General features: G+C 50.4%; 6 protein-coding genes across 6 annotated transcripts; 3 read left to right on the top strand and 3 right to left on the bottom strand.

Moving 5' to 3' along the window:
* Positions 1-2: 2 nt before the first annotated feature.
* On the bottom strand, positions 3-2,821 carry AUEXF2481DRAFT_35357 (uncharacterized protein). Its single transcript, XM_013492665.1, has 4 exons — positions 2,719-2,821; positions 2,153-2,623; positions 488-2,092; positions 3-429 (listed from the first exon to the last, which is right to left on the bottom strand). The coding sequence occupies exons 2-4, from the start codon at positions 2,588-2,590 to the stop codon at positions 178-180; spliced, it is 2,295 nt and encodes a 764-aa protein (XP_013348119.1). The 5' UTR covers positions 2,591-2,623; positions 2,719-2,821; the 3' UTR covers positions 3-177.
* A 683-nt stretch (positions 2,822-3,504) lies between these two features.
* Positions 3,505-6,363, top strand: AUEXF2481DRAFT_35356 (uncharacterized protein). The gene has a single exon (XM_013492664.1). The coding sequence runs from the start codon at positions 3,635-3,637 to the stop codon at positions 6,218-6,220; it is 2,586 nt and encodes an 861-aa protein (XP_013348118.1). The 5' UTR covers positions 3,505-3,634; the 3' UTR covers positions 6,221-6,363.
* A 329-nt stretch (positions 6,364-6,692) lies between these two features.
* Positions 6,693-7,312, top strand: AUEXF2481DRAFT_35355 (uncharacterized protein). The gene has a single exon (XM_013492663.1). The coding sequence runs from the start codon at positions 6,777-6,779 to the stop codon at positions 6,969-6,971; it is 195 nt and encodes a 64-aa protein (XP_013348117.1). The 5' UTR covers positions 6,693-6,776; the 3' UTR covers positions 6,972-7,312.
* On the top strand, positions 7,282-8,390 carry AUEXF2481DRAFT_177213 (uncharacterized protein). Its single transcript, XM_013492929.1, has 2 exons — positions 7,282-7,727; positions 7,780-8,390. The coding sequence occupies exons 1-2, from the start codon at positions 7,591-7,593 to the stop codon at positions 8,288-8,290; spliced, it is 648 nt and encodes a 215-aa protein (XP_013348383.1). The 5' UTR covers positions 7,282-7,590; the 3' UTR covers positions 8,291-8,390.
* Positions 8,391-9,463: 1,073 nt separating this feature from the next.
* Positions 9,464-11,130, bottom strand: AUEXF2481DRAFT_948 (uncharacterized protein; the record flags this gene model as incomplete). The annotated part of the gene is made up of 2 exons (XM_013492381.1): positions 9,464-10,751; positions 10,802-11,130. The coding sequence occupies 2 exons, from the start codon at positions 11,128-11,130 to the stop codon at positions 9,464-9,466; spliced, it is 1,617 nt and encodes a 538-aa protein (XP_013347835.1).
* Positions 11,131-11,404: 274 nt separating this feature from the next.
* Positions 11,405-12,724, bottom strand: AUEXF2481DRAFT_176961 (uncharacterized protein). The gene is made up of 2 exons (XM_013492928.1): positions 11,845-12,724; positions 11,405-11,791 (listed from the first exon to the last, which is right to left on the bottom strand). The coding sequence occupies exons 1-2, from the start codon at positions 12,456-12,458 to the stop codon at positions 11,701-11,703; spliced, it is 705 nt and encodes a 234-aa protein (XP_013348382.1). The 5' UTR covers positions 12,459-12,724; the 3' UTR covers positions 11,405-11,700.
* Positions 12,725-12,871: the final 147 nt, after the last annotated feature.

The raw sequence follows: 12,871 nt of genomic DNA, 5'->3' as shown, positions 1-12,871 counted from the left end.
GGAGTTGAAGAACGTCAAGCAATTATGATATATCCTAATGTACAGCATGCTCGCTTTTGATGCAAAGCCATCCCGGCTTCATCGCCATTAATCCCAGCCACAAGTCCCTTATACACGTTGCTAGCAATAGATTATACCCGTGAACGCCCATTCCTTCTAGACAACGTCCACTCTCAATCAACCAAGACTAGATAGTCCGCCCTGCTGTGCGAACTTGAGTTGGTATTCTCGGAGGTCCGCCCAGTTTCGCAACTCTGATTCCTCGTCATTAGGGTTGAGAGGATCGTCGTGTCCAGGGTTCACACGCTCCAGCTTGACAAGAATCTCAAGGAAAGCTGCAAGATATTGCTCGGCTTGTTGCGCCACTTGTCCCTTGCGTGACTTGGGCACTTCCAGGAGGGTGCTCGCTACAACGCGAATCTTTGTTGTCTGCAGAACAGATTAGCCACTTTCTTGCTATCATCCTCTGTTCACATGATCCACTTACAAGGCTGTCTGCGTTGGGCTCCATGTTCACCCTGTCAATACTGCTCAGAACAGAAAGCAAGTCTCTGACAATGCCTTCGCGCTCTTCCGACATCTCACGATCAAGAGCATCGGCAGAAGCCGCTCCATCTGAAAGCAGACCATCAAGCTCTGCAGCTACTTCGCTAGACAAGCCGGATTCCGCGTTCTCTGCCTGGAGCTTACTCCTGGCCTGCGCCTCGATCAGAGTAAAGTACTTTTCGACAATGTATGACCTCGTACAGAGGCCACTCCCATGGATGTTAGCCTTCTGAATCTCGTACTGTCGTCTTCTACGGTCCTCAGGCGTGGCGTCCACCGTGTTGGGGTTTAGAGTTGCTGGATCGCGTGCATACGATGTGTTTGAAAAGTCAAGGCCGAGCTCGTTTCCGTTGTGATTGGCGAAAGGATTGTTGTCAGTCGGCCAGATGACAAGTACAGGCGGCAGATCCCTGATGGCTGATTTGCATCTTTCCAGCGAGTCACGAAGAACCTTCTTTTGACGCTCAACGTCAACCAGCGCGTCAATGCCCCAGGCCAATTCCATGGTGGATAGAGGGTTGTAAGACATGAAGATTTTAACATTAGCATTGAAACCAGCAATCATCGGGACTAGACCTGGTGGCTGCGGCTCGATGTGTCCAGGGAAGATGCAGAAGTCGTCGACCTCAACGGGAAGTGGAGGGTAGGGCATGGAGTGAGTCTCGGGCGGAATGACGAGTTCGCTGAAGGCAGAGCCGCACTGATGAATCGTCTTTGAGCTGACGAACATGGTCCAGAAGATTCGTCTGCCCATTTCTAGGGTGATGTTGTCAAGGACGTCGTCACGATTTCCCTCTACGTTTGGACCGTTGGAGCCTACTGCAGCTGGAAGCATGCCCAGTCGCGTAAAGTTCTGCTCGGTCGGCTTGTGTAGTCCAAGAGCGCGGATGATGGTCAAACACTCACTCCAGTATAAGCGACATTGGCGCCATCTGAAAGTGTAGCAGGCTGCAAGGCCAAGGAAATAGCTAGTGGCAGCATCATGAACACTCAAGTTCTCGTTGTCGAGGTAGCCTGGTCCCCTAGCGTCGGCGCATACTTTCTGACACTTCAAGACAAGTGCCATGTGATTGGGGAAGTCGACATCTCTGCGCTGAGCCTTCAGGTGCAATCTTGGCTTTCGTGGGAACGAAGCTACGAGAGCAGCGACCATGGAGGAAAGCAAGGCCAAAAATGCACGATTGTTGTAGTCTTCTCTTCTCTTCCAAGCCTCACGGAAGCTGGGCTCGTGTGGGAATGGGCATAGCGGGTGGACGTAGGTGAAGAAGTCGTTCACAAGGAGGTCCAAGGTCTGGATGTCGCAAATGGCCTCGGCAGAGATTGGAGGATGAGAGGGATGTGAGGACAGAGCTGCCAGAGCTTGTGCGGCATGGGTCGGAGAGGAGGGTGTCGACTGGCCACTAATATGCGGAGACTCCTCGAGACGGCGGCGTTTGATGGCTTCTGCATGCCTATTGGGAGGGCCACGGCGACGGCTGGGTCGTTCGAATGTACAGGGAATTTCTAGAGCGGCGCAAGCTCTGCATGGTGGACCCGATTCATCACACTACAAATTGAGCTTAGTACAATACTAGGGTTCGACAAGACGAATGGCAGTCTGGCATACCTTCACTTTGCGAATACTGCACGAGTCGCATGCTTTGCGTAGGCGATTGGCCTTCTGGGGAGTCTCCCCTTGGACTTGGGGACCTTGCGGTTGAGCGATTGGTGGAGGTGGAGGCGGGAGAGGTTGTTGTTGGTGTTGGTCATGCTGTTGTTGGTCGTGGTGTTGGAGAGGGTGCTGATGCTGGTGCTGGTGTTGAGGTTGAGGGTGCGGTGGTTGTTGCTGCAATTGCTCGATCCGCTGTTCGATGTGGTTTGGCGCATTCGGATCTACTTCACCTTCCGCCTTAGGGTAGATGGCTTGACCAAGTTGACCGAGCTGACTGAATTGCAATTGTTCCTGTTGGACAGGGTCCAGCAATGGTTGCTGACCCGGAGCAGGATACAGCGTGTAATGCTGCTGGCTGTCGGGCTCCGGGTAGCTAGACATTTGATCGTCCATCGAGGTGGGATGCGCCCGTGACAGGCGGCAGAACTACGGTATGCCAGTTAGTATACCTCTCTCTACGGAGTATGTCCGGGTTGCGACGCGTGCTATTCGAGAGAGAATGCGCCGGGAAAAAGTCTTACATCTTATCAAGATCTACACTCTCGAGCTTAGGTCGAACACGCGACAATCGCAACTCGGTTGATTGCTAGGCGACGGGGAATTCAAAAAGACTCGACCCTCGACATGTAGAGCGCGTTGATGGAGACCGAGGTGGACGTCAGAGAGAGCAAGTTCGATTGTAAGACGCTATGACCACCACCACCAAATCGACCAGCCTCTTTACTTATCACACCGTCAACCGTTGATGCAGTGAATTCAGTAAGAGGCTTTGGAACATGTTCACTATACTAAACACTTGTCTTGTACTTGGCTAGGTGCTTCATAGATGTGTCCTTGTCATTGTGCGATTGCCGGACTGCATAACAGACTTTAGGATTATGCAGAAGCAAATTGATGCGAGCATAAAGACCTACATAAGAAGCCTTCCGACGCATTCAGAGACTTGTACAATTCTCAAAATCCCAGGCATTGGAGTTGATAATACCTAGACGTGATAACGGCTCGGAGCTGACGTGCAGATATGCAGAACATACAAGCTTGATAAGGTCGAGTAACACGAGAAAGCCCACGGCAAGACAGTAAGCACAGTCTAACTGTCCGCACAGGTACAGTTTGTGAAGATAGAAGCCTGTGATAACATCTATTTCCTCGCGAGAGATCATCACATGTCTCATGGCCATGATCGGAGACTTGGGAAAGCAGGGTTTAAGCGTTCTACGCTACGGGCCGTCGAAGTGGAGTAGATGGATCCGGGCGCGTGGGATGCGCATTCTCGGCCTCATCGACATTTGTTTTGTACACACCTTCTGCACCCCCTCTACGCCGTATTCCTCTTCTCACGTCAATGAACGCGCCATACAAGTCGTTCTATTCACCAGAAACAATAGTCTCAATCCAGTGTATACGTCTCCCCAGATCATGCTTTGCTGAGGCCCCATGGCGGCTTCAGTTTGGCACAACGCTGTAAACACAGCAACCACGACCGCGACCACGACCGCTTCCTACGCGTCTCTACCAAATGGATCTTGCAACTTCCGTCCGCTGAGTTGCGGCTCCCAAGCCGCGACCTGTGGCTGCCGTAGATTCTGGCTCGACAAGCCGCTATATAGTCAAAATGGATCTTCAGTACTCTGCGCTTGCGGCCATCACGCTTGTTTCCACGACGTTACAGTCGATGCCAATCCACCTCCCACCTTGATGCGACACAGTAGCGCCCCCTCGGTACCGGCAGATAACAATGTCGGACACAGCAACAGTCTCCTTGTTGGTCCTCAGATCCAACCACCTATCATTCCTCCACAAGATAAGAGCAGACACGATCGCATCAAACGACCAGAGGTCGCGCCGCTATCGAACGACGTCTGGGGGAGCTTGAACAACTTTGCGCGATGGCAGCAAGATCCTACCTGGGTCCCTTCCACTGCGCCGGCTAGCGTTCTGTCTTACGAACCACAAAATGAACGACGTCGCGCGCCGAGTGAGCCATCGCCAGTCAAGAGTACAACTTCGAACGAAAGGCGATATGCCTCACTGTTCCCAAACATGGATGGCTTGATGGGTAGTCCTACCGTCCAAGGAACTCCTACCGCCGAGTACGTGCCCGATTCAATACGGATAGAGGTACCACCCAATGCCCACCACAGTCAAGGCGATCCTGAATCGACACAATCCCAGCCATCAATGCCGTTGGACGCAAAAACAGAAGTCTGCCAGGTCGAGGACGCGAGACCATGTCTGGAAGTCACCAAGTTCATCGACCACAGATCAAAGGAGGCGCCGAGTACACCCGACAAGACCATATCAACAGATGTACAAAATATCCTGCAGAGTTGTGTACGACGCTTGGAGACGCTCGAAACCTACTCGTTCTCTCACGTGCCCTTGGACGAAGTGCAAGAAAAGTTCGAGCTGTTCGACGGTCGCTTACTTGAGATGGAATACTGGAAAAAGGATATTGACGCTCGCTTGGAGAATTCTCAATTGGCATTGGAAGACCAAGATTCGCAAGCCTCGACATCTTTCCAGATGCTCCAGACCCGTAGTAGCAAAGCGCTGTTTTCGCGGGTGTCAGATGTAGAACAACGTCTGGCGGATCTGGAGAGTGCACAACCGTCATATGCCAATCCATGGGAGATCGAAGTTGTCCTTCTTCCTTTTGGACGTACTCTGAAGGGGGTGTGGCATGATTCGACAAACTCTGACCCAAATCCACTCCCTAGCACGCCTGGCGCCCAGTGTGATGAAAGGAGATCATCCGGTGGACTGCTTGCGCTGACTGGGAACAAGGGACCTGCCTGGACTTTCGACACTATCGAGGCCTGGGCGAGCACGATCAACCCATGGCTTTGGCCGAAAGCACCCGGACCCAATAGCAACTTATTTAGGCGCCTACAAAGTCGAGGATTTGTCCGCAAAGTCAGTATCGTAGATACCGGCGCACATGGAATCTGGGAGTCTGTAAAGGATGCCTTTGCAGACTTTGTCGAAACACAGCCATATCATCGTACAAATAACCAACATCAACCATACGAAGCATTGAGAGAGGCATTTGTGCCTTTGCGAAAGATTAAGAAATCCTCGTGGCTCCGATATCTGGAACCACACGAGCTGATCACACCGGCTACATGGGATATATCATTCTTGGACACGGGTGTCTTTATGAATGGCAAAGGTGGTCGCAAACGACTTTACATGACCACCGCCGATGGCTACATCCAACCAGGAAAGACTGGTTGGACATGGCCTCAGATTCGTGAGCTGCCTCGCTACGAAAACGCCATTGCAAGATCTGGCTCATTGTTCAACCGAGAAGCGCCGTCAGAGCCTTTCTGGGGCCACATGCCTGCTCTCGATGACGCCCCTAGTTTCTCGTCCTTCATATCGCAAGTCAGCAACACTTCTCTTGGCAAACGTCGAAGCTCTGGCATCACATTCGAAGATCAAGAGCCAGCAAGCCCGTCAGTAAGATCGTATACCTCGAGCTCATCTGGCGACACGATCACGGCTCGATATTCAGAGTCCTTCCCGATCATTACGAAACGAGTCTCTGAACCAAGACGCCGTACAAGTCCATCATGCACACCTGTCGCCTACCAGAAACGACGTCGCACATCCGGCTCACCGAGCAGATACCGAGGCGGACTAGAAGAATTGACACCACGATGGTCACACGAGCCGCCAACACCCATGATGGAGAATGTGTGGGAAACACGCAGTCAATGCAGAGCAGGATCAAGTAGAAAGAGACTCAGCACACCCACCGCCTACGCAACACCACACAGTCACAATGTCATCAACGTCCTCGATCTCGCAATGGCAGATGGAGGAGACACTGAGGTAGAATCTGTACGCTCTGGCGCGGCAGAGAGCGAGCATGAATGGGCTGGTCTTGATGAAGATGGCGATGACAGCCAGATGTCGCAACCAAACTCGCAGTCCAGCTTCTCTGCCAGCGAGTGGCTGGCCGATGATGATGAACGGGAGGATGTAGACGACGACGGCGACAGTCTTTACGAGCCATGAGGAAGGAGTATCTAGGAGTTTTTGCATAGTTTCTGGTTTGTTTGTACACACATGTAGCAATGAGCGGGAGTCTTCGGTTTTTTCTTCTGAAATAAGCAAGCTTAGATATTGTATCTCAAGAGGCATTCCCATCAAGAAGCGGGTTGATTCAAAGCAGAGTAGTTTTCATTATGCTCATGTTGAGCTTGGGATCGCTAAGCTAATTGCCTCTTTGGGCATCTGAGAGATGGAGGAGGAAATTTTTGCCAAGCCTCAATGCTTCAACCTCCGATAGGAAGCCTTTCCCTTCCTTAATGAATGTTGTACAGCCCTGGTCTTCAGCGTGTCCCCCGATTCCAACCACTTGGAGAGAGGTTAGAGCATCGCTCAGCAGAGTGCCGAGACCTTGGCTTTGCAGACAACCACTATCTCGGCCTTTGATCAATCAGTATCATGACATGAGGATATGAAATTCGATCGACTTACCTCTGTGTCATTGCTCTCGAAGGTCTTCTTGATCAGTATGGGCCAGACGCAAGCCTGTATCTGATCCGCATCTTCTGAGTTGATCTCCTCCATGCAGTTTGCGCTTCCAGATCATAGATCTTTCTCTGGTAATGATCCTCATTCGACTGGAATCTCTGGCATTCTTTCTTGTATGCCTTTAGCATTCCCCAAAGTTGGCGACTCTCAGATGCTGCTGGTCGCAGTGAGTCTTAGTCTGCTCGTGGTCGTCTTCAAGTATGCTGTGTTGTCTCTTGAGATGTGCTAATTGTCTTGACACATCGGCAAAAGTCGGAGTTCTGCAAGGAGATCAGTTCATGAACAGGAGTAGGTGGTGGAAAACGTACCTCAGTCGTCGCGAGTCGTAATGTGACAATTGAGGAGGCATGGTGCTAGTTTTAGAAGACCCGAGGTTGTTGTAAGAGAAGAGACTGCGGGCGTGACGGATTGAAACACCAAGAGTAGTAGTGCGATCGGAGGAAGTGTGAGCGTGTTGGATGGCTTGATTCACCGAACCAGCGAACTTTGAAGAAACACGAGTTGAGATTGGATCAGACCGAAGCTTTTGCTCTACTGACGTTTTCCGACAGACTTACAGCTGAATCGCGACTCACTACCGACAGTGACTGTAGAGGGGACTGAGACCACTTAACGACAAGAAAACCTTGCTAGGCAGCTTTCGCAAGTTCCAAGTTCACGTTTGAGCTACACCTCACTTCACAAACCTCAGCTGTCAACTACGCTTTGCATCTTGGCTCATACTCTTCCTACTCACTTCACAACTCTTTTCCTACTCTCTCCATAACTCTCTTCCTCCCTTCCCATCTGCTTGCCCCCTCAAACTGTCACTCAATCACCTTTGCTACGCCGGCATCCCGCCACACTATATGCGTATCAATGTACCGCCTCGAGAAGGACGCGATCGCCTGATTATCGGAGTGGACTTCGGCACAAATTTCTTGGGATGCGCTCTGGCGTACAGTGGTGATCCCGAATCCGCAGATGAGATACAAGTCGTCAAAAGGTAAGTTGTACTACGAGGAAAGCTTCATGATCCATTCACTGATATACAACAGCTGGCCTGGATCCAACGGGGTGACATCTAACAAAGTGCCCTCAGAGATCCTTTACGAGACCAACCCACCAAACTCAGGTATCAAGCGTGACTGGAAAGGTGAAGTCGTCACCACTACCAGGCTTCGCTGGGGACTTGAGATCAAGCCCGAGGAGACTCGCTTGCGTTGCCTCAAACTGCGTCTAGATCCCCGACAGAAACTCCCAGACTATGTCTCTAGAGATGAGCTAAACGAAGAGCTTAGAAAATGCGGCAAGACCGCCGAAGAAGCCATTTCCGACTATCTCGCCCAAATTCATAGTCGCGCTATAGAAGCATTAGTCAAACGCTTTACTCAGCAAACGGTTTCCTCCACGACTATCGAAGTTGTTCTGACCGCGCCGGCCGTCTGGACTGATGCTGCCAAAGATGCCACGTTGAGAGCAGCCCAAAAGGCTGGAATAGGACCTGAATATCACATGATCGGCGAACCCGAGGCTACTGCAATTTACGCTTTAAAGTCAATGGGATAGAAGCAGAAGTTGCTGAGTGTCGGCGACAACTTCATCGTCTGTGACTGTGGTGGAGGCACTGCCGACCTTCTGCCGTCGCCTCGATGTCACCCTTAAGACTTTAGGAGTCAGCTCCCGGAACTGGTGCGCTTTATGGTGGAGACGACGCTAAAACGGGCATCGATTTAGGCTTCTTTGCTCTATCTTCTGCAGAAGTTGGAATGATCTTTCGCCCCTTGGTGGACTCTATCATTGATCTCATCGAAAGACAGCTTATGAGCCTTACGGCAGACGGAAAAGTTGCGAAGGGTGTGATCCTGGTTGGAGGGTTCGGCCAGTCTGAATTCTTGTACCGAAGTCTCAAAAAGCGTTTTGCGGATGAAGACCCTCCTCCGGAATATACTCAGCTGGATGACATCCTGAACTAGAGAGCGAGTCTAAAGGCCCAAGATTCGTCATCATGCAGCCCGAGAATTCTTGGCCAGCAGTCGTGAGAGGCGCCGTTCTGTCTAATCTCGAGGACAACTCGTGCTAAGCAGAAAGGCAAGACGCCATTACGGTATCGTATGCAGTGAAGCATTTGATGCCGCTAAACACTCCAGGAGGGACAGATACATCGATAATGTCACGAAGGAGACTATAGCCAGAAATCAGATGTCGTGGCATGTAAAGAAGGGCCAAGACATGCCAACCAAGACACCTATCACTCTCCCCTTCTGCCGCACATTTGCAGTTGGAGACGACATCCCAAACAATCATGCGGTCGAAATCATGTTCAATGACCGCGAGATTGCAACTCAGGGATACAGCATAGCGACCGGCACTCACAAGCTTTGCCAGATCGACGCCAACTTCCGCAAGATTCCTCGTAAGTTCTTTAAGAAGAAGACCAAGAACGCCGTCTCGTACCGCCGCCTCGATTTCGAGATTGGCGTTCTGTTGTGATCCGCTGCTGTAACGTATAGTGTCCAACCTGGGAGTAGCTCTCTGACGAATGCTCTGATAGTCGGACATCCTCTCTGATACACCGTCCTTGTTGACATGACGCAGTGTAAGCTAACGAACCAAGAAGAAACTGCGATCAAGCAAGAGGCAGGCAGCAACAAGACAGCGCTCCTTCCTCTACTATGCATCGAAGAAAAACAAATCATCATATTGACAAGCTACATGATCAGATGTCTATTTCCTGTAAAGCTAACTTCCTCGATAACCATCCACATTCCGAATCAATTCGTAGTAAAATCTTACTCCATCCAAATGCGCCTGCATGTCAATCTTCTCATCCACAGTATGCACACCCTTAGCCTGCCCCTCCAATACCGGCGAAAATCGATAGATGTTCTTCGTCAACGCCCAATAATGCGCTGTATCTGTGTTTCCCGTCGCTAACGAGCCTACAGGAACGACCTTTCCGGCGGACGTCTCAAACACTTGACGGATCGAACCTGCGAAGATATTCCAGATGCCGTTGTCGGGACTTGTTGGCGACAGCGGAGAAGGCTCGAGGATGTTGAGAGAGGAGATGTTTAAGACACCGTAGCCACGGTCGATTTGTGAGTAGCCAGACCCTTGGACTGCTATGCTGTAGTTGTTTGCGAGTGGAGCGAGGACATTGGCGACGGCCTTGAGAACGTCGGTTATCTTGTCGGTTGGAAGGACGCGATAGTTTATGATTACTTCGGTGGTTTCTGGGAGTTGATTGTCTTTGATGCCGCCGTTGATGATATCGACAGACTGTGAGGTTTGCATAGACCAGCGGACAACGTCTCCTCTTGACTCGATGAGTCTGTCTGCAAAATCTTCTTTCTTTTCCAAGGCCTCTCGTAGCCATGGCTCTGCTTTCTTGGGCGAGTTCTCTACTTCACATTTCAGATAGCCCCAGAATGGATTGTGTTCGTCAACATGTGGTGAGAAAGGATGGTCTTCCACTGTTGCGACAAGGCGTGACATGATACCGATATTTGTATGCTTCGGTGGACCAGAGCTGTGACCTCCTGGTGTGTTCAAGGTAAGAACAATGTCGAGGAAGCCCTTCTCTGCAATTGCTGGTACTGCGTATAGCACGCCATCGACAGTACGTATGCCGCCACCTTCATCGACTACCATCTCCATACTGTTCTCGCCGTACTTCTCCTTCAAGTGACCAGCCAGATGTTTAGCTCCCCTGAAGCCACCAGTTTCTTCATCGAAGCCAAATGATAGTATGATGGTACGAGTGTTGTTGAAGTCTTGCTCAAGAAGTCGTTCCATGGCACTGTAGATGCCAACGAGAGTATTCTTGCAGTCGACAGAGCCTCTCCCCCAAAGCCACTGTCCGTCAAAGTATGATTCGTACGGAGGATGATTCCACTTTGTTGGATCTGGTACTGGTACAACGTCTTGATGAGCCATGATGAGAAGCGGCTTAAGATCCTGAGAGCTTCCAGGTAGCGTATATAGCAGGCCATAACTATTCACCTTTTCAAGGTCCATCTTCTCATGCCTGTTCGAATTGTCAGAGTAGTTTCACTTCTTTCAATGGTATCCACTTACACTCGTGGAAAATGAGTTTTCAGAGTCTCGTGCAGGGTAACAAAAGCATGCCATCTGGGATCCTTGTCGACATCATAGTTATCATCATACGAGACTGTCGGAATATCAACAACTGCGCTGAGACGTTCAACCTGCAGTCTCAACAAGTCTTTATTGCTTTCTAGTTCTGGCGAGCCGATCAAGCCGTCCTGAGGGGTGGAAGGGAGCTCGGGTACTGGACACCATGTGTTCACCACAACATCTTCTTGTGGTTTCTCGCTTCCAGGGTGACCATTTGCTGGAAGGTTGAAAGCTTCTTTCTTGCTCAGCACTGATCTCACGGTCGTCATGAGAAGAAAGAGGACGACCATGAAGACGATTAGCCGCGGCCAAGCCAGCTTGTCTTTCCATCCTTCCGTCAAGGCCATATTCTCTAAGGTAAAGAGAGATCGCGCTTTCGAGAGAGAAAGTAAAGTTATTGAAGCCACCTGAGGCTGAGGTGTTAATGTCGTGGAGCTTGTCGGATGATAAGATCATGATTGCTCAAATGGAAGCGGCTCGGGAGCACTTTCCGAACCCCACGAATGTCTCGGATGCACCTTCCAGTTTTGCTACTATACTGTATCGTGAAATGGAAATAAGGTCTGATGCAATCTAATGTAGCAGATTCGATGCTGACTACTGTACATACTTGCCACCCCAAGATTCCATCGCCCCTCCTCAAAGTATCAGTGAAAGGCTATCACAGCGAGCAAACATATTCAATCCGAACCACTCCATGAGACTGCACGTTGGTGGGAGTGACTTTCTTCACATAGATATGTCATCTCATGCAGCAACGTGTTCGGCACGAAGCCTTCACCTTCGAGCAGCGCATGGGATGAATGTCTTGCTGAAAGAGCAGCGAGAACTTTCTATCCTTAAGTATATTTAGGTATCAAGACTTCGCCAGATGCCAAAGGTCCGCACCAGCCATACAAATCGCAGCGACACTGCTCGTAGTTAGGACAACTACATGATATAGGTCAGTAATCGGAGTAGTGAGTCTCGCGTTGAGCACTCACTTGATCGCATCCATGCCGAATATGATGTCCCATAACTTCTCAAACACCCAGCCCACCCCGAAGTCGACCTCCTGACTCTGATCGGCCCATTTGAGCATCCTCTCATAGTCAGACTTTGGCCGTGTCTGGATTCGCGCTCTCGTGACAGCGAATTGCGCGCAGCAGACATTGCCGATGTGACGTGGGACCTGCTCGCGGGATATATTGAGCAGCTCCATGTATATCCCTGCAAAGAAAGCCCTAGCATCTTTGTTCCGAATATCGGCCTCGGTAGGGTCCAGAGGGTTTATACCCACCGGACATCCAGGAAATAGAGTACAGCGTAGATTGACAAAGCCGACAGCGTTGATATGGTCGAATCGAAGAGCCTTGAGCGTATCTGCTGCCTTTTGCCCAAGAACGTCATTGTGCCACTGTTCGTCTTTAGAGGTGGATGAAGATAGAGAATTCCGGCAGAGAATCGTAGTTGTCGATAATATATGACAAGTATGGAGCAACTTCTCTGCCTCTCCTTGATTGTGGAGCCAAACAACCAGGCTCGATAGAAGACTCGACAGAATAGATAAAAGGTCGAATAGGAATATCGTGATGGAGATCCAACAGCCAGTTGACATTCTCGTGTCGTGTCTTTGCCATGACGATTCCTATGTCTCTCGTGGTGTATTCTGCCACGCTCTTGTACAAGCTTGCGGAGCTCGGGCTTGAGCTGAAGTTGAACGCCTCCCAAGAAAGAAATAGATCATTAATCCTGACAGCCTACATGTCTGCTGCCTATTCCACGGAGCCCTACCTGACTCTGCCAGATTTTCCGGTGCTAAGCGCGGCGAAGGACTTGATGTGTCGATTGTTCCACTCCTTGCATTCAGGCTCACCAATTGCACGGACGTGAGCCGGGAACAAGCCGCGAATGCATATTTACCTGCAGCACAATATGCTATCAAGCGCGTATTCGTTTCATTGATATGAAAAGACAGTTCTGGTATAGAACGCATCCAGAACAATGAAATAATTCCATCAGTCGAGTAGT

This window comes from Aureobasidium subglaciale (genome assembly GCF_000721755.1).
Source record: "Aureobasidium subglaciale EXF-2481 unplaced genomic scaffold scaffold_1, whole genome shotgun sequence".
NCBI lineage: Eukaryota > Fungi > Ascomycota > Dothideomycetes > Dothideales > Saccotheciaceae > Aureobasidium > Aureobasidium subglaciale.
This window is presented reverse-complemented; position numbering and strand designations above follow the sequence as displayed.

Bases quoted from the DNA above. Each gene is read 5' to 3' on its own strand.
- AUEXF2481DRAFT_35357 (XM_013492665.1), bottom strand. From the start codon at position 2,590: ATGGACGATCAAATGTCTAGCTACCCGGAGCCCGACAGCCAGCAGCAT. The intron at 2,093-2,152 runs GTATGCCAGACT...CTCAATTTGTAG, and splicing joins GCAGTATTCGCAAAGTGAAG to TGTGATGAATCGGGTCCACC. The intron at 430-487 runs GTAAGTGGATCA...TCTGTTCTGCAG, and splicing joins AGCCCAACGCAGACAGCCTT to ACAACAAAGATTCGCGTTGT.
- AUEXF2481DRAFT_35356 (XM_013492664.1), top strand. From the start codon at position 3,635: ATGGCGGCTTCAGTTTGGCACAACGCTGTAAACACAGCAACCACGACC.
- AUEXF2481DRAFT_35355 (XM_013492663.1), top strand. From the start codon at position 6,777: ATGCAGTTTGCGCTTCCAGATCATAGATCTTTCTCTGGTAATGATCCT.
- AUEXF2481DRAFT_177213 (XM_013492929.1), top strand. From the start codon at position 7,591: ATGCGTATCAATGTACCGCCTCGAGAAGGACGCGATCGCCTGATTATC. The intron at 7,728-7,779 runs GTAAGTTGTACT...GATATACAACAG, and splicing joins GAGATACAAGTCGTCAAAAG to CTGGCCTGGATCCAACGGGG.
- AUEXF2481DRAFT_176961 (XM_013492928.1), bottom strand. From the start codon at position 12,458: ATGTCAACTGGCTGTTGGATCTCCATCACGATATTCCTATTCGACCTT. The intron at 11,792-11,844 runs GTGAGTGCTCAA...TATATCATGTAG, and splicing joins TTCGGCATGGATGCGATCAA to TTGTCCTAACTACGAGCAGT.